This window comes from Lycium barbarum, chromosome 3 (genome assembly GCF_019175385.1).
Source record: "Lycium barbarum isolate Lr01 chromosome 3, ASM1917538v2, whole genome shotgun sequence".
NCBI lineage: Eukaryota > Viridiplantae > Streptophyta > Magnoliopsida > Solanales > Solanaceae > Lycium > Lycium barbarum.
The window spans coordinates 18782214-18799626 of record NC_083339.1 but is presented as its reverse complement, the minus strand read 5'-3'; the positions used below and the strand labels follow the sequence as shown (position 1 = coordinate 18799626).

The 17413-nt window shown below is 37.5% G+C and overlaps 1 protein-coding gene across 1 annotated transcript; it reads left to right on the top strand.

Annotated features, from left to right (window-relative positions):
- Nucleotides 1–8743: 8743 nt before the first annotated feature.
- On the top strand, nucleotides 8744–15194 carry LOC132630444 (probable LRR receptor-like serine/threonine-protein kinase RFK1). The gene is made up of 17 exons (XM_060346012.1): nucleotides 8744–8793; nucleotides 8881–8923; nucleotides 9072–9178; nucleotides 9254–9325; nucleotides 9412–9483; nucleotides 9566–9637; nucleotides 9738–9809; nucleotides 10090–10152; nucleotides 10247–10294; nucleotides 10426–10469; nucleotides 10815–11207; nucleotides 12201–12395; nucleotides 13601–13693; nucleotides 13933–14051; nucleotides 14125–14335; nucleotides 14432–14669; nucleotides 14775–15194. Exons 1-17 carry the CDS (start codon nucleotides 8744–8746, stop codon nucleotides 15010–15012), a joined length of 2130 nt encoding a protein of 709 aa, XP_060201995.1. The 3' UTR covers nucleotides 15013–15194.
- Nucleotides 15195–17413: the final 2219 nt, after the last annotated feature.

The following is a 17413-nucleotide window of genomic DNA, read 5'->3' as shown; positions in this document are numbered from 1 at the left end:
GTGATGTCATGTATTGAAGCTTCATGGTTAGTCATAACGTTCTTAAAGTGTGTATATTTCTTTACAATAGACAGTTGGGGTGGTCAGTTGAAAGAAAACATGCATGCCAGAAGTTCCAAGTCAAAACTGATGTAGACATTGTTATTCTATGATATCTAAGTGTTAGATTGAGTCGTTGTGTGGTATGGCCTGCTTGAGGACAAGAAAATACTTTAAGTTGGGGGTGTTGATGTGGCGTGATTTTACGCCACAATCGATGCTTTTTGGCTATAAGTTTTACTTGTTTTTAAGCTAGCCTATGTGATTTTACGTGTTTTTTTTAGTGTTTTCGGGTAAAGGAACAGATTCGGCACAATCACAGTTGAAATGCAGAACCAGGTCGTAAATTGAAGTTTACGGTCCTTATTTTATAATACGGGCCGTATTCCATGGTCGTGTTAAAGGATAGCAGAACCAGAAATTCAAGCTGAGAAGATGGTGGTTTACGAGCTAGGTTTACAGACCGTATTTCAGTTTACGGTCCGTATTCCATCACGTATTTAACCAGTTGAGCATCTGGCAGAAAGTCGAAGTGTTGGATGTTGAAATACGACCATGCAGTTTATGGACAGTAAACCACTTTACGGTCCGTATTTTAAAAGAGTGACTTTGCACAGAACTGAGAAGACGACTTGGGCGTAAACCGTGTTACGGTCCGTATAGTGGTTTACAGACCGTATTTCACCATGACGGGACCAAAGTGCAAATCTGTAACTTTTGTATTTCCAAAACCTATAAATCGTCATTGTAGGGTTTTTAATAAACATCAGTTATTATATTTTTGTCTCTTGACTTAGAACATAAAATTCTCTCTAGTTTTTGAAGATTCAAACAGCAATTCAAGTATTACCAATTCCTTTTTCATTCCAAAGTAAGCAATTATGAATTCTTCAATTTATTATTTCTTGTTCTTTGTCATGAGTAGCTAAATTCCCCTACTAGGGTTGTGAACCCAATGATGGGTGTTTTGTGATTGGGTTTGTGATTGATATACAAATAATGGATTAGTAGGGTTTAATTATTCTTCATTCTTCATTCATAATTAATGGTTGCAAACATTGATTAAAGCCATAAACCCTAATTTATTTGTGAAAATAATTAGGGTTGATAAGAATAATTAACAAGAACTCAAAGCTTTAAACTTTGTTTAATAAATTCACTTAGGAATAAGAAGAATTTACTGGGCATGATTAATCGTTCTTCATAGTCACTTTCTTATATTTGGGAAAATCATAGAAAGATATAATCTTTATTTATTGGGAAATAGTAGAGATTCACATAGAGATTAAGTGCATTCATATAATGATCCGTTACAAGTATATCAAGATCAATACCCATGATCATACACTTTATCTAACGGGGACACAACCTTAGTTTATTTTACCATAAATTACCACCAAAGCAATGGTTTAGCAATTAGTTATAGAACAATCAAATTTTACCAAAATCATCGGATTAAGACATTAGATCTAGAACTTAGCATATACGAGTTTAGTAACCTTTTCACACCCTATTCCCTGTGGGATTCGACCCCAACCTTGTTGGGTTACTATATTTGACAACGTCCGCGTTATACCATTAATAGGTGTAATTTGAGCGTATCATGGGGTTTTTCATAAAAGGGTTTTAAATACAATTTGGATACCTAAGTTACGGTTAAATGTTGTTGTTCATGCTAGATAATGTCATATCTAAACTTTTTAATCATTAATCTTCCACTCCAGAGTTGATTTTCATGAATTAAAATTAGGGTTCTTAGACCCAAATTTGGGGGTTTTCATATTAGTGATGATTTTGAGAATTAATTGAGTATTCCTATGATCAAAGTAATAGGTTTTGACCTTTTGGTACTGAATTTGGTATTTTGGTCATAAATTCCCGTCTTGCCTTGAGACCCGTTTTTCCTAAATTAAGGGTTGAAATTTGACCCGACTAAAAAGTAGCCAATGGGTATCATTTTCATGGTTTCTTACATAGAATTCATATGTGATAGAGTTTTATTATTTTGAGACGCTTCGAAAGACAAGGCAACGTGTGGGTTTGCGACACTTGTACGACTACCAGGAAGGTTACAGCCTTACCTATTAGACTTGGTTAGAGTTTCATACATATATAATAGATGGATCGGAGAATGCATGCCTAGGTCTTCGAACACAGATGTTGGGATGGATTTTAGGATTAGTATTGCTTGTGACTTATTTGATCGGGCTTGTGGCCTATAGAACTCATAGGAGTTTAGGTGCTTATTTGATGAATATTGGTGGATTGTTTGTAACTTGGGAGTCAATCGGAAGTGGGTAGACAACTGATATGATTATTTGATAGAAATACTTGATATGTTCTTGTGTGACATTATAACTGGTGATTGAAATGCCTGATATGGGAAGTACTTGTTATGTCCTTGTGCGGCATTGTACTTGGCATTGATCTTATGATATGTATTATTTGAGATGTCCTTGTGTGGCATGACAACTTGATTGATTGTGGTATGAGTCTTGTAATATGTCCTTGTGTGACATTAGTTGTGTTATACTTCTACCTATTTGATGAATCATGACTTGTTCATATTGTTGATTAGCATGATTATTGAGTTGTGTTGCTTCATTATTATTGAGATTGGTATTCATATCATCATATTGTCATATTGCTGGAAGTGATTGAATTGAGAATGGAAGGCAACAAACTAAGAAATATTGTTGAGATACGCGACCATGGCCATGATACATTCGGGAAGGTTCGCTTCAATAATATACTGAGGAGAAGATCATGCTAGGCTGTGTGATATGGGATGACGATGCTTGGATTTTCAGGGTCCCTCATGGGTATGGGATGACGATGCTTGGATTTTCAGGGTCCCTCATGGGTATGGGATGACGATGCTTGGATTTTCAAGGTCCCTCATGGGTTGTGCTAGTGGTGGTATCGAGGGTTCTACCCCTTAGTACATGAGTATCACTGCATTGCATTGCATTTGCACTTGCATTCATATAAACACTTGATTCTCGTGTTTGGTTGATTAATTAATGGATTGTAATCCATTGTTAATGTATGGATTGTCCACTTGTGTTGTTGGATTTGGCTAAGTTTGGTAATTTCATTTGATGATGCAATTATGTGTTTTATGTGATTTGGTGGGTATTGAACCCTAGTATTGTAAATGTGTAGAACCTAGCTGATATGGACTTAGATGATATATGAGGATATATTTGTTGTCTTGTGTTGTGGTGGGATGACCTTAGTTGGAACCTAGTACCAACGTAAAGATGATTAGTAATAATATGTGAATGGTGGAAGATTTACGAATTGATAGGTATGAGAATTATAGTGTAAAGAGACCGATTCTCCCTTGGTAGACCTAGGGTGCTTGTTGAGGTATATGTGTGATTGATGAAATCTTGAGGACTTAGTGATCTTCTAGGTTGAAGAATCTAAAGGTTATGTGTTGTAGTACTCGGGTAAGACCTTGACTTATTGTATTTATTCCATGAGATATATGACTTAGTCTTACCTACCATGTTTATTTGTGAACTCTATTTGCTTGTGTATTATTCTAATTCGTGTCGGCCTATGACGCCTGCCAGTACTAGTGTTGTGCTGATTCTACTCTTCCTACACCCTCCTTGGGGGTATAGAGTGTTACAGGTGTATACTTGTTGCGGTTTCCTGATAGCTTCGCGTGCAATTTAGAGGACCTTTGCTATTCTTGTTCTCAAGTGGAGGTTGAGTCATTTTATACTTGTCTGGTTGTAAACTCTTGATGTATATAGAAGCTCTTGTACTAGTCTAGATCAGGCCTTGGGAGTATTTTCTATTTTTGGTTGTAAACATTGTTGTAAAATCCCGCTTATTTAAATAAAGAAGTTCCGCTATTAAATGGTTTGATAATTTTTTAAGTGTTAATGAAATCTTCCGCTCTTTCTTAAATTGAGTTGAAATGGGTTGAGGGTTCGCTAATCAAGGTGAAAAAGGTAGGTACCTGCACACTTTCCCAATTTGGGGCGTGACATATGCGACCATACATTTGAGTTTGCGGACCCACATACTCTTCGTAAACTTGTGAAAGTTGCGTTGCTCACTGGTTGGTCTGATGACGAGAGTGCGACTGCACAACAGAGTATGCAGTCCCGCATTCTTGTCGCACAACAGAATTTTCTCTTTCTTTTTGCTCCATTTTGTCCTTTCTGTGTCACTCAAAAACCTGAAAACATATAACAACCTAGTAGAAATACAGATAAAAGCTTCAAGGGACTCTCAAAAAGAGAAAAGTAGTGGACGTTAAAAGCCAAAAATCCACGACTTATCAGCACCCCCAACTTAACCTTTTGCTTGTCCTCAATCATACAACCTAAGACTCACGACTCACAACATGCCAACTGGCCTACCTGATATGCACTTGACTATAGATTGGTATCAACAATTAGATTACAAAAACGATCCTTCTACTATCTCCACCCCCTTTTTGTTATTTTAAAAAATACACCGACATGCCCTTATAACAATCAAAAGCTTAACGATGTATCTAGAGATTACCCTTTTCATATTCACATTCTATTGACTCTCTTGCCATAGTTTTATTGCTCAAATTTTGCAAGACATGTGCCCTCACAAGAAGAATGTCCCTTTTTCACACAAAACAATCCATAAGGAGGGACTAAAGGAGATCGCTCGCACTCAAAAAGGAATCTTACATACCACAAGCATCAAACCATATGCTTACCCTTATTTTCGTTCCATTCTAGTTCAAAGAAACTCGATTGTAGATCACAAAGGACTTTTCGGGTTGTAATGATGGCTTCGAGTTGGGTAGGATACATATTTTGGTGCGAAAGTGACTCTTTCTTCCTTGAGCACTGCATTTGACTCGGTGAAGGCTATTATTTTTTATTAACCATGATTTCATTTTCTTTCCACTGTTTCCTCTCCTTAGTCACATCTTTCTATTGCCTTTTTCTTTCCCTCCCCTTTTGCACTTATTGGAACTTTTCCTCGCAAAACACAATTTTTTTAAAATTTTATTCGTGCAAGGGAAACGTCTTCATTTCTAACAACCGCCATTCCACTTTTCATTTTCATCAACCTTACTCATATGGCCTCTCACCCCCAACTTAGGCTAAAAACCTATGTTGCGATTTCAGAGTTCAATGAAGGATGGGTTCAAAAGAGATATACGAAGTAGTACAGCTTATAATATGGCAATATGAAAAAGTTTAAAGTCTCAAAAGGGGTAACTAGTGATACATATACGTACAAGGTATTTCACATGGAGATTCAAAGATTGTCTATGATCCTTTTTTCAATCGACTCTTTAAGAACAATATAGATAGAAACAACCAGGGAAGTTCTAGATGATACAAGTGATAACATGAGTTTAATACAAGACTTCACCACTCGTGTCACATGTCTAAAATGAGTCAATATCTTTTTAAAATAAGATCAATTCATGCAATACCTAAATGAATATTCAAGAATCACTAGGTGAAGCATTTTTTGTCACAATTCATCATATCTTGATTAAGACTCAAAAAATTTGGAGGGGTCTTTAATATCATGGAGTATTCTAAGTATATTGATACCAACCAAGTCATGCTCACATCCTGACCCTAAAGGCTTAATTCCCTAAAGAAAACACCCAAATATCTATTATTGGGACAAGCCTAGTCAAAAGTTTCCTAAAAATGCCGAGTTCAAAAGACTATTAGCATCATTGGAAAAAGAATCACGATAAGAAAAGCCAAGGATATAGCTAATACTTACACAAAACAAATATATGGGCAACCATAGTATAAAAAAAACACAATGACATCAAATCATAAAAACTAAAAACCAACTATCAAAACAACATCCCACAATAAAGTGTGTACACCTATCCAAAAACAAAAATAATATCCCAAGATACAGTGTGTACATATGTCGAAACATAGTATCCAGAAACAATAACCATGGTACCAAAATCACCAAGTCTACATCCACAAGTGAGGCTGCCCACCCCCAACTAGAAACATTGTATTGTACCTAATGTAGCAGATATAATCAAGAAGAGGTGAGAACTCTCTGTGATGTATCAAACGTCGTGTCAAGCCGCATCATCAGAAGGAGCTAGAACAGGCCCAGTGGATGTAGTACCTGCAGCAGCAGCAGTGTCAATAGGGGCGAATGTGGATGTAGTACCAGTCTCAGCAGCAGTGCCAATGGGGACAGATGTGGATGTCTGAGGTTGTGATGATGTGGCTTCAGCAGCTGTGGGCGGTGAAATAGCGGCACTCATCCCTTTAGAGGGGATAAAATCCATCAGTGAATGCTCTACCGCTCTCATCGAATCCTGCTTAAACTCCTTCTCAGTGCGAGCCATATGATGTCCTGCTACTGCATAAGCACTGATGACGTCATCGGTGGCACTCGAAAGCGACTCAAAATCCTCTAGCTCCATAGACTCATCATCACCCAAATCAATCAGATCTTTTCCTTCAGACAAATGGTCGGATGACCCCTCTATGTTAGCATCAGCCACTACAGTACCTTCAGTCTCTCTCGTCTCAACCCCTGACACATCAGTGACAGCCATAACAGCAAATAGTAGAGTCCTAGACACCGCCATGTTAGCTCTAAGATGGGTGAGATCCCTCCTCATATGGCCCATGTGCTCAGTCTCACCAGCTTCAACCTTCTCTATCCTTGTCTCTAAACTTATAACCCTCGCTTCAAGTCTCTAGAAGGAATCTGTGATTGCTGCTAGAATCATGTCTGGCATCCTCTGAATAAAATTTGTGACCTTCCTATCAACCGCAGTCGTAGTGCGGGCCATTGCCCAGAAGTCAGCTACAGTCGGGGTTCTCAACCCCAAAGCATCAATAGTAGGAGGAGGAGCAGCAGCAGAAGATGGCCCTCACTGGCTGTGGATCCTGCAGCAGTACTAGAGGAGGCTGCCCTAGAATTAGTCCCAGTCGGCATACTAGGAGCAGCAGGCCTAGCAAGGTCCTCTAACCCGGCTGTCAAGTTAGTGGTCTGGGTCTTCTCTCTCTTCTTTTGCCTCTCCGGATTATCCTCATCTTCAAATAGCAGAATATCAATTTTCCCAAAGGGCTGACAAAGCCTATCAATCCTAGACCAAACTGGGACTTTGTTGCAACGGCATAAAGCAGTGATCAGGAAAGGGAATATGATATTTCTCGAGGATTGCCAAGCTAGGTCCATGATGTGATATTAGATAATATAACCCACATTAATGTGTATACCAGTCATGATACAGGTCAATAGTATAGCCTTGGGCAACCCTACCTTCGTCTGGTTCTGGGACGGCCAAAATCTGCCACTAACAAACCCAAGCCAAAACTTAGCCTCAATACTTAGGCTAGACCTATGAATATCAACCCTCGGTGCTATCCATAAGGGAGTAGTACCCGGGCCGCAATTACCTCAGCTACCCACCACTACTAAAAAAGCAGCGTTTAGTGACGGAATATTAGCGACAGACCATATTCTGTCACTAATTAACGACGGATTAGCTACAGATTGCTCATTTTGTCGCGAGAAAAGCAACTAAAATTTTATCTCATTATATAGTGACGGATTAGCAACGAAAACTGAGTTTCGTCACTAATGATTAGCGCGAAATATTGGCGCCTTAAATTTCACTACAGATTTAGAAACAGAAGAGGCGCGACAAATTTTATTTTTATTTAGCGACGGATTCAGCAACGAAAAATCCGTCGCTAGGCCTTTTAATTTTTCTCGAAAAAAATATATATTTGCAGCAACGGAAAAATTTGTCGCAATATTAATCATTAAAAGAAATCAATGTATTATTTAGCGACGGAATATAACATCCGTCGCTATTCCGTCATTAAGTGTTAAAAAAAAAAAGATATCTCCTAGGGTAAACATGTATTTCATTTCAGTTCAAACACACCCAACACAGATATAGAGAGAGAGTGTCCGAAATTTCTAACATAGAGAGAGAGAGAGAGAGAGAGAGAGAGAGCACAACATAGATCAAAATAATGTGAATCTAGGGTTTCTATTGTGTTTTTCTCTTCTTCTGCTGCATTTGTTATCTAAAGGAAAGGTATGTTTTGATTTTTCTATGTTTTATGGGCAGTTTCTTTCTTCTTTATCTCCCTCTTTGTGTTTTCTGACATTAAATCTAAAATAGAAATTAAGATATCTGTGTTTTTTTGCTTATTATCTAAAGGACAGAGTGTCTTTAAGTGTTTTTTTTGGCTAAAATCGAAGTTGGGTGTCTTGAAAACTGTTGGGTTTATAATTTATTTGAAGGTTAAGTGTTGGGAATCTCTATTTGGGCCAAAATCTGATGAAAATGGAAATTCGACCTTTGTTTGTGCTAAATCTTGTAGGATAATATTATTTGGTGGTTAAAGTTTGTTTTAATTCGTTGCATGTCGAGAAAAAGCTTGAAGAACTCAACATTCTTTATATTCTGTGATTTGAAATTAGTGTTAGTGAACTGGGTTTCTTACTCGATTTTTTTTATACTCTGTGATTTGAAATCAGTGTTAGTGAACTGGGTTTCTTCTCGATTTTTTTTGTTTCAGTTTCAGCTTTGTTTTAACTAAAAGGTGAATGATATGTTCTGTTTCACTAAGTTATTTCAGCTTGTTCTTCCATTTAGAGGTCATTCGATTGTATTAATGATATGAAAACAGAACATTAATTTGATTGCTTTGTTTATGTCAACATTAATAGGAACATGAATAATCTAGAGCGTGATTGGATGTACGATAGGTTGGATGATATGCTGTGAGTAAAGGTTGTATAGATATTAGTACAACTTCTACCTAAATATGTTGTTTGCACCATACAAGTGTTATCCAATTGTCATGTCAGGCACAACTTTTTGTTACTAAAAGTCCCTTTTTTGGATGATATGGTAAATACGTTACTAATATTATTTTGTGATTGAGTAAAGATATGTGAAGATTATTTGGAGAGTGAAACCACTGATGGTTGTAAACCTTTGGATTAATGTTAGTGGTTATCTTCTGCTTAATTGGTCCTTGTTTATGTGCTCCATGCAGCCAGTTGGGTTGGGAAAGATTGCAAAGCTGATAAATGCCGGGAAGATTGATTCATCAGAATTGATAACAATGAAAACTCTAAAGGTAATTGTAGCTTATGGTGTAACGTGAATAATTGGCATTTGGCACGTGAATGATTGATGCATAGATGAGTGGGTGATTATTCCTTTTTCTAATTTCAGGTTTTTATCCTCCAACCAATTGGTGGGAGAGGTGCCAACTTCATTTTCTGAACTCGTAAATTTAACAGATTTGTAAGACATAAATTCTAGCCCTGATTCTTTTAGCTCCTATATTTTTCGTGGAATAGAATATCTCACAGTTTAATTTTTCTAAACAGTAGGATAAATGATAACAATTTCAGTGGACAGATTCCAGATTTCATACAGAACTGGAAACAACTTACCAAACTGTAAGATCTTTGGAAATACCTCCCGAATTTCAAAAAAGAAAATTGGCAGAGTTTCTAAAATTTTTCTTGACGATATATGAAGGGAGATGCATGCCACTGGACTAGAGGGTCCCATTCCATCAAACATATCTCTTCTGAATAAGTTAACAGATTTGTAAGTATAGAACTTTTCGCCATTACTTAACTATTTTTCATTAGGTTCTTGTAGAGCATTTACTCTATGTTGGTTCTCTCATGGTCAATTTTGTATACAGGAGGATCAGTGACATAGGTGGACCAGCTCAGACATTTCCTTCACTGAGTGATATCGCGGGCATTCAAACATTGTAGGTCAAATTATACCGATATGTGGAAACCATTGTACAGTTAGAGTGTGCTATTAAGCATCCTATCTTTAGAGTCTGCTGGTGTATGATGGGCTCAGTCCTTGCGGAACATGTCACGGTTTTTATTCATAAACATAGTGATCGTGCCGTGGCATGCGAAAAGCATTTTGACTCGTTCATGTTGGCATTATTTTTTCCACATTTTTGTCTTCATGTGAATCTCACAACTGCTTGGTTCATAATCGGGAAGAAGCCATCTAACAACATCCATTGCATGCAGTGATCTTTCCTACAATAATTTTACCTGGCAAGGACCTGACCAAAATGCTTGTCAGCAAAACATGTAAGGAAAGGTCCATTTTTATTAATTCATGCTCTTAAGTTATTTATTGGATAATCATAAGCATCTTTGGTTCTGATAATTATTCCTTCTACAGGAATCTGTATTTGAACTTGTACAAGAGCTCTGCAGCAGTAAGCCCCTTGTAAGATGATTCTCCTTATTATTCTGAAAACTTAAAATTTTGATTTCTGATGAAACTGAGCTTTAGAAGTGGTTGCTTTCCTATCTGATTCAGAGTTGAGTCTAACTGCTTTTGTGCTTTAACTTCTACAGAAAGAGAATTCTTCCATGTACGAAGGATTTCACTTGTCCTCGGTGTAAGTATGTTCTTTACTTCTCTGGAAAGTTATTCAATTTCATATGGAATATGAAATCCAACAGTAGGAAGAATCTAACAATATATCTTTAGCCACTTGGCCTTCCTCTTCTTCACTCGAATAGCAAAATTGCTCAACTATGCAAGAGACTGTAGCAAAGTAGTTTCCTTTTTGATATTAAACATAGAGACATTTAAGGTTGGTTTCAGTCCTAAAGTCGTGTATCTACAGTTTTTAGGTGATTTGAGTATTCGCAACCTAATCATTGGAAATATTTTCTGTTAGATCGTTTTCCAATTTGTGACAAATGTTTTGAGCATCTAATTCTATTATTTTCCTTGGCAGATGGGTGTTCGTTGCATGTTAATAGTGGTGGAAATGATTTTACTGTAAAGGAGAGCGATAGAGAAGTTGATTATGAAGGAGATGCAGGAGTTGATGGTGGTTCTGCTAGATATTTCAGTACTTACACCAATTATTGGGGATTAAGTAGCACTGGGGACTTTATGGATAATAATAATGATCAAAATGCACGTTTTATTGAAAGTACACCATCAAAAGGCCTCTCTGAATTGTACAATAATGCACGGATGTCTCCCCTCTCACTCTCTTACATTCGTTATTGCTTGGAAAATGGGAGTTACAATGTCATCTTGCACTTTGCTGAGATATCTTTTACAAATGATAGAACCTATACCAGTCTTGGAAGGAGTGTGTTTGATATATACATCCAGGTTGGTATTTTTTTTAGAAAAAAACCTTTCTATACTGTTAAACTACGTTAGATGTGTGAAAATAGAGGAAAGAAAAAGAGAACTTGTATTGGATTTGGTTGTAGGATGACATACAAGATGCCTCCACATATAGAAGTTCAGACAATTATAAATATGGTAAGCTAACCTAAATGAAATAAGGATTATTACATATGGGAAGTTACCCCTACAGACTTAGAAAAAATGCTCTCTACCATTAACCTAGAATATATTTTAACACATCACTGCATTAATTCTCCTTTAACAAGCCTTCCAAACTCAAGGTGATAAAGCAACTCGAGTTTGCAAATCAAAAGCGAAAAGTGACAGGTTGCTACTCAGACAAAACCGAGTAGGAGTTACTATTGAATTTGAGGGCATTCATGTTGCCAGCTTAACTAGATGGTTAATGAGAAGCAAGCACCGTGCCAGCTTGATTGGATAGCTGGAAATAAACAATATTTGACTTAGTGATGATTAATATTCACATGACTCTGACCCGATGTTGACTAGAAACACGTTTCTGTACTAGTCGCAATAGAAACACTCTCTAGGAAGCGAGATTGTGCTGTCTGCATGGTGACACATCAGCTAGCTGGACAAATAATAGGACTGTTGATATTTGGCACGTGCTGCCCAAAAGATGGCTGAAGCCTGGAAGAGAGAGGAAAGGAGTGGTGCTGCTGGACCTGCAAAGAGAAAAGCCTTGTAAAATTATAAAAAAAAATTAAAAAAAATGAAAAACTTTGTCTGGCCAGAAGCATTAGATGGAAGGTATTAGATCAATAACAAGAAAGTAGAGTCTCTTTATATAGAAGTTTATAATACTAGAATACAAAATTTTATCTTTCCTTTATACTGAGATGTTTGAGTTGGAAGAATATCGTATACTATTAATCTGAATATATAATAACATCTCACTGAATTGATTCCCCTGACTTTCAACAAGGTACCTACACAATATTCTTTCTACTTCAAGAGAAATTAGTTTGGAAAGACTTTAATATTGTGAATGAGGTTGATGGAGTTCAAAGGCCCGTGGTTAGGCATTTTAACACCAGTGTCACAGATAATACTTTGGAGATCCGATTTTACTGGGCTGGCAAAGGAACTACCAGAATTCCATCTAGAGGGCATTACGGTCCGCTAATATCTGCTATTTCACTCAAACCAAGTAAGGTTCCTTAACCTTCATCATTTTAAGGGGAATATCATAGTGTATCTACTATTACACTTATAACTTCGGTTTCCTTCAAGTATATTGTGTATTTATGAATGCCTCTATAAAAAACTAACACAAAAAGACATGTATCATTTTGAAGTCCCACAGAGATATTCTAGAGATCGTACATATTATATGACCAGATTCATACATGATAATTTAATTGCTTCTACAAGAAATACTGCAATGGAGTGCATGATTACATGCTCTGTTAGGCTATTTGTGAGGTTGACAATGTTTATAAACTTCCGTTGTAGAATATAATTGGTCTGCTATCTAAAATGATCCATGTCAATATGTGGGGAATTCTGATTCTTTCCATTCTTCCCCGTGCTAATTGAACACCAGTTGGCTTCTGAAATTGCAAAAGATAACTGGTGGGGTATTTTTCTGAACAGTTGATTTGCTTTGGTTTCTTCAGAGTTGCGACATTTATTTTGAGACAAGTAAAACATTATCAGCATCAAAAGCCAATTTGTGAACTTTAAATAAACCTGCTTGAATGATTGAAAGAGTAAATTTTCAATAGCATTCCTAATTTATTATTGGAAATGTTTCTTTGAATTAAGCTATTAAAATTTGTACCTGGCTTGATCTGCGTGTGGTTCTGTACCAACTATAAGTATTAGTATGCTACTGATCTATGATGCTACAAGCTCTCGTAATTCTTGATGAGTGTAGCTTTTACTTCCCTGCAATTCTGAAATTATTTGCCTCTCTTTTATATACACGCACTATATTTCTTATTAGCTATTCATTTTAATGAACAATCAAAAGCCAAGTTAATTGGTCCTTGCAAGTTCCGGGCTTGCAACAGATAAGTTCGATACTAATATTAGAACTGTTTAAGTACAACAGTTGTGTTTGCCATTATCTCTGCCTAAAAGGGATGGAGGCTGTATATTTTTAGTAGTAATGTCAAGGGGGAAAAGTTCACCATTTATATTGATGTTGTTCGTAAGCTGATGGTTTAGAAACGGAGGAAATCTATTTGGATGAGTGCACACATATTGACTTTGCTATTATTTTCCCATGAATGACATATGCGTGTTGAAGTTCTTTCTAATCAACTAGTTGACTCTTAACGGATTCAATCTCATTTTGCTATTACACTTACTTCTGCATACACTAATAATCTTGTCTTCATTTCTGTGCAGCTTTTGGATCTTGTTCAGAGGAAGATAAGAAGAGTGTTACTGCTTATATTATTGTTGGAGTAGTGGCCGCATGCATTTTCTTGTTGGTAATGAGTGCACTTTGGTAGAAAGGCTATCTGCAATGCAAAAAGAAACAGAGAACAGGTGATCATTGAACGAGTGTTAGAAAGAAGTAACTTTAACCAGAAAATTTTGTCACTAGGCTGATGATCCATGCTTTACTGATATGAAAGAGCACATTGTAATGAAATGATGATCAACGAAACTCCATATCCAGAAGTTGTGAGTTGTAAATAGATGATTAACCAGTAAAGTCTATATTTCCATGACAGATTTAGAGAGCATGGAGCCGCAGACCGTTTCTTATACTTTAAAGCAAATAAAGGCTGCCACTAATAACTTCGATGCTTCTAACAAGATAGGGGAAGGTGGTTTGTTTTCAAGGTATTATTCTGGTAACAATAGTAATGTAGTATCTTCTTTATCATTATTGTTTGTGAACTCTAACCAAATATTTGATGTGGGGCCGGCTATCTGATGGTACTTCGGTTGCAGTGAAGCAGCTCTCGCATTCATCAAGACAGGGAAATCGTGAATTTTTAAATGAGATTGGCATGATTTCTTGTTTGCAGCACCCGAATCTTGTTAATCTGCATGGCTGTTGCATTAAAGGGACTGAATTACTGCTCGTATATGAATACTTGGAAAATAATAGCCTTTCTCGCGCATTATTTAGTAAGTTACACCTTCTCTTTTAAGAAAAGTTTCTAAACTACTACCAGTTTGATCTCTATGAAATGCCCATTAACATTTTAGTATGGACAACTTTAGATTCAGAGAAAAGTCAATTGATACTTGATTGGCCGACAAGGGTCAAGATTTGTGTTGGGATTGCTAAAGGTCTGGCTTACCTTCATGAGGAATCAAGCCTTAGAATTGTACACAGAGACATTAAAGCTACTAATGTACTGCTAGATAGAGATCTAAATCCCAAAATTTCGGACTTCGGGCTAGCTAGACTTACTGGAGATGATAATACCCATATTAGCACTCGAGTTGTTGGAACAATGTAAGTTCTGATGTAAAATCCAAACTAGATTTCTTTATTGCCTTTATCTTATCAGCAGTATGGTTAGGTAAAATTTGTAACATAATTGTATGTTAATAACTGCAGAGGATACATGGCACCCGAGTATGCGCTATGGGGTTATTTGACCTACAAAGCAGATGTCTACAGCTTCGGAATTGAGAAGGCACGCGGAGTGATTTCTTCACCATCACATCATCCAAATACTCCTATCGACAAACCATCAGTTGTGACACCCAGAGTGCCTCCTCCTCCTACTGCTAACGTTGACGATGTTGATCCTTTAGTTTCTGATGATGATCGTAGTCCTTCACCCATGCATTAGTTTTTTATGTTATCTGCTTTTTGCTGGAAAGAACAAAATTATGCACTAACAATACTTGATGGATCTGTGGGTTCTTTTGGTAGTTGATAGCTTGGTGTTGTCGGTGTTTTGGACTTAACGATTAGGATTCCGCTATCTATTTTGAATCTTTTTTATAAATATTATTTTATGTGAATGTCAGTTATTTTTAAGGGTATTTATTAATTTATATTTAGTATGTTTCAACAGGTGTATTTTAAAAAAAAACAAATTGGAAGAAAAATATTTGTGACAGATTTGCGACGGATTTTGGTCGTTGCTAGAGGGAAAACAGTAGGCTACAGACTGCGACAAACATTGTATTATCGCTAAATGCAGGCACAAATAATTCAAATATTTTGCGACGGATTAGCGACAATGATTTTCATCGCTAATTTACTAAAACGACGAAATGAAATATGAAATTAGTCACGGAATTCATAACAATAGCAACAAAACATTCCGTTGCTATAATGTGGAACGGATCTCATACGTCGCTACTCTGTCGCTAAGTTTGCTACGAATTTCATTTTTTCATCGCTAATAGGTTAGCAACGCGCAAAATCGTAACAGACGACATTTCGTCGCTAATCCGTCGCAACACATGTGTAGCAACAGATATATGCTGATTAGCGACGGAATACATCCGTCACAAAACGCTGTTTTTTTTGTAGTGCACGGCAGCATGCTTTCTACGACGTCCCTGCGTATTTTCTCCTCATACTCCGTGTGAGGGGTGCCATGGTTGCTAAAGTATTCAATATTAATCTCTTCGTGAAAGATTGGCACCGCAACTCCCTGAGTTGTACACCCCGTCATCATTTGCTTTTTCTTACCCATGGATACTATGAGGCTTGCGTAAAACTCCATGCAAATTTATGTAATGAATGTTTCGGGAGGTTTGGTGAAGATCATCCAATTATGTTTCTCAATATGCTCAAGTATCCGAGGGAAGTGTTCCCAAATCCCTTTCTGACATATTTGCTTCTCAGAACTGAAGGAACGTTTCTGATCATAATGGTCCTTTACCCCCCGGATCTTTCCCTCGCAAACTCTCCTTGTAATTGCTCCCAAATTCTCTATCTTGAGAGGTATCCATTACAGGGGTAGAGGGTTCCCCTTTCGTAGGTGCAAGCCCTCCCGGTAAACGCTTTTTGAGTTTGTGTTTTTCGGTTGTGTTCTTTTGGGCAAGAAATTTGCCTCGAGTCATCTTGTTAATAAAAACACCCAGAAATTCATGGTTATCGTTAAAAATATCATATGGGAATATAGAAAAAAGAAGAAGAATGGTGCAAAAAGAAAGAGTGCGCAGGAAAGTGCGAGGCCACACAACACAGTGTGCGCTCCGCACACTAAATTTGCGGGACTTCTAAGTCATCGCCAAGTCCCCAAAAATACGGAGCTCACTGCCTAAATTGGGCCTTTAGTGTGTGCCCCCGTACACTGAGTTTGCGGACCCGCAAACTCCTCGCAGACTAGTAGAAAAAGTTTAGCTTAATACCAGTCTGGACGAAGGAGTTTTCGCTCGCAAACTCAGTATGCGAACAAGCACACTCGGCGCAAATCTCAGATTTCAAAAGTACCCATTATACCTTACTGAAAGTTGGCGATGGGAGATGTGACCCTGCACACTTAGTTTGCGTCGCACTCTCCGTGGTCTTCTTTCCAACAACACCCCAAAAGGGGATTTCGCCATTTTCATGGCTTGAAGCTTCAAAAAAACACCCATCCACCCCTTATGTAATTATTAAACTACCCCACAAGAAATTTAAGCCCCTTATATCTCTCTAATATCACCAATTTTAGCAAAACGAAACATTAAATCCCCCCCCCCCCCCCAAGTTAACTGGCAATAGAATTTCGAAACTAAAAACCAACAATCCAACACACAAACTAAGATCAAAGGGTATGTTCGACACTCTTAGAACTACGATTATCATGAAGCACGAATTGTTTAAGACATAACTTAATATTTTATTAATATGCAATAAAAATGGCTTCAAAGCGATCCAAATACGCATAGCACAATCGGGAGGGGAGAACGTGGTGAAAAATAGGTGGTGATTGGGAGTGAGGGTAATGGAGATGGATGGTTTTGGGGAGAAAAATGGGCTTGTTTGACATTTGAACTTCGCAAGAGGGGGAAAGTAGGAGAAAAAAAGAAAAGGAAAAACAAATGAACTAGGACCTTTTATATGCACGCCATGTGAATTGAGCGTGAGTCCACACAATGTATTGGCGGTCACGCACACTCTTCGCACATGGCCTTACCTGATGTGGCCCCCATCTTAAAATGCGGACCTACATGCGCCCGGACATCGAGTTTGCGGGGTCGCATCAGGTCAGTCAAATGGCCATGTTTGCCTTGCTCACTGCTTTTTTT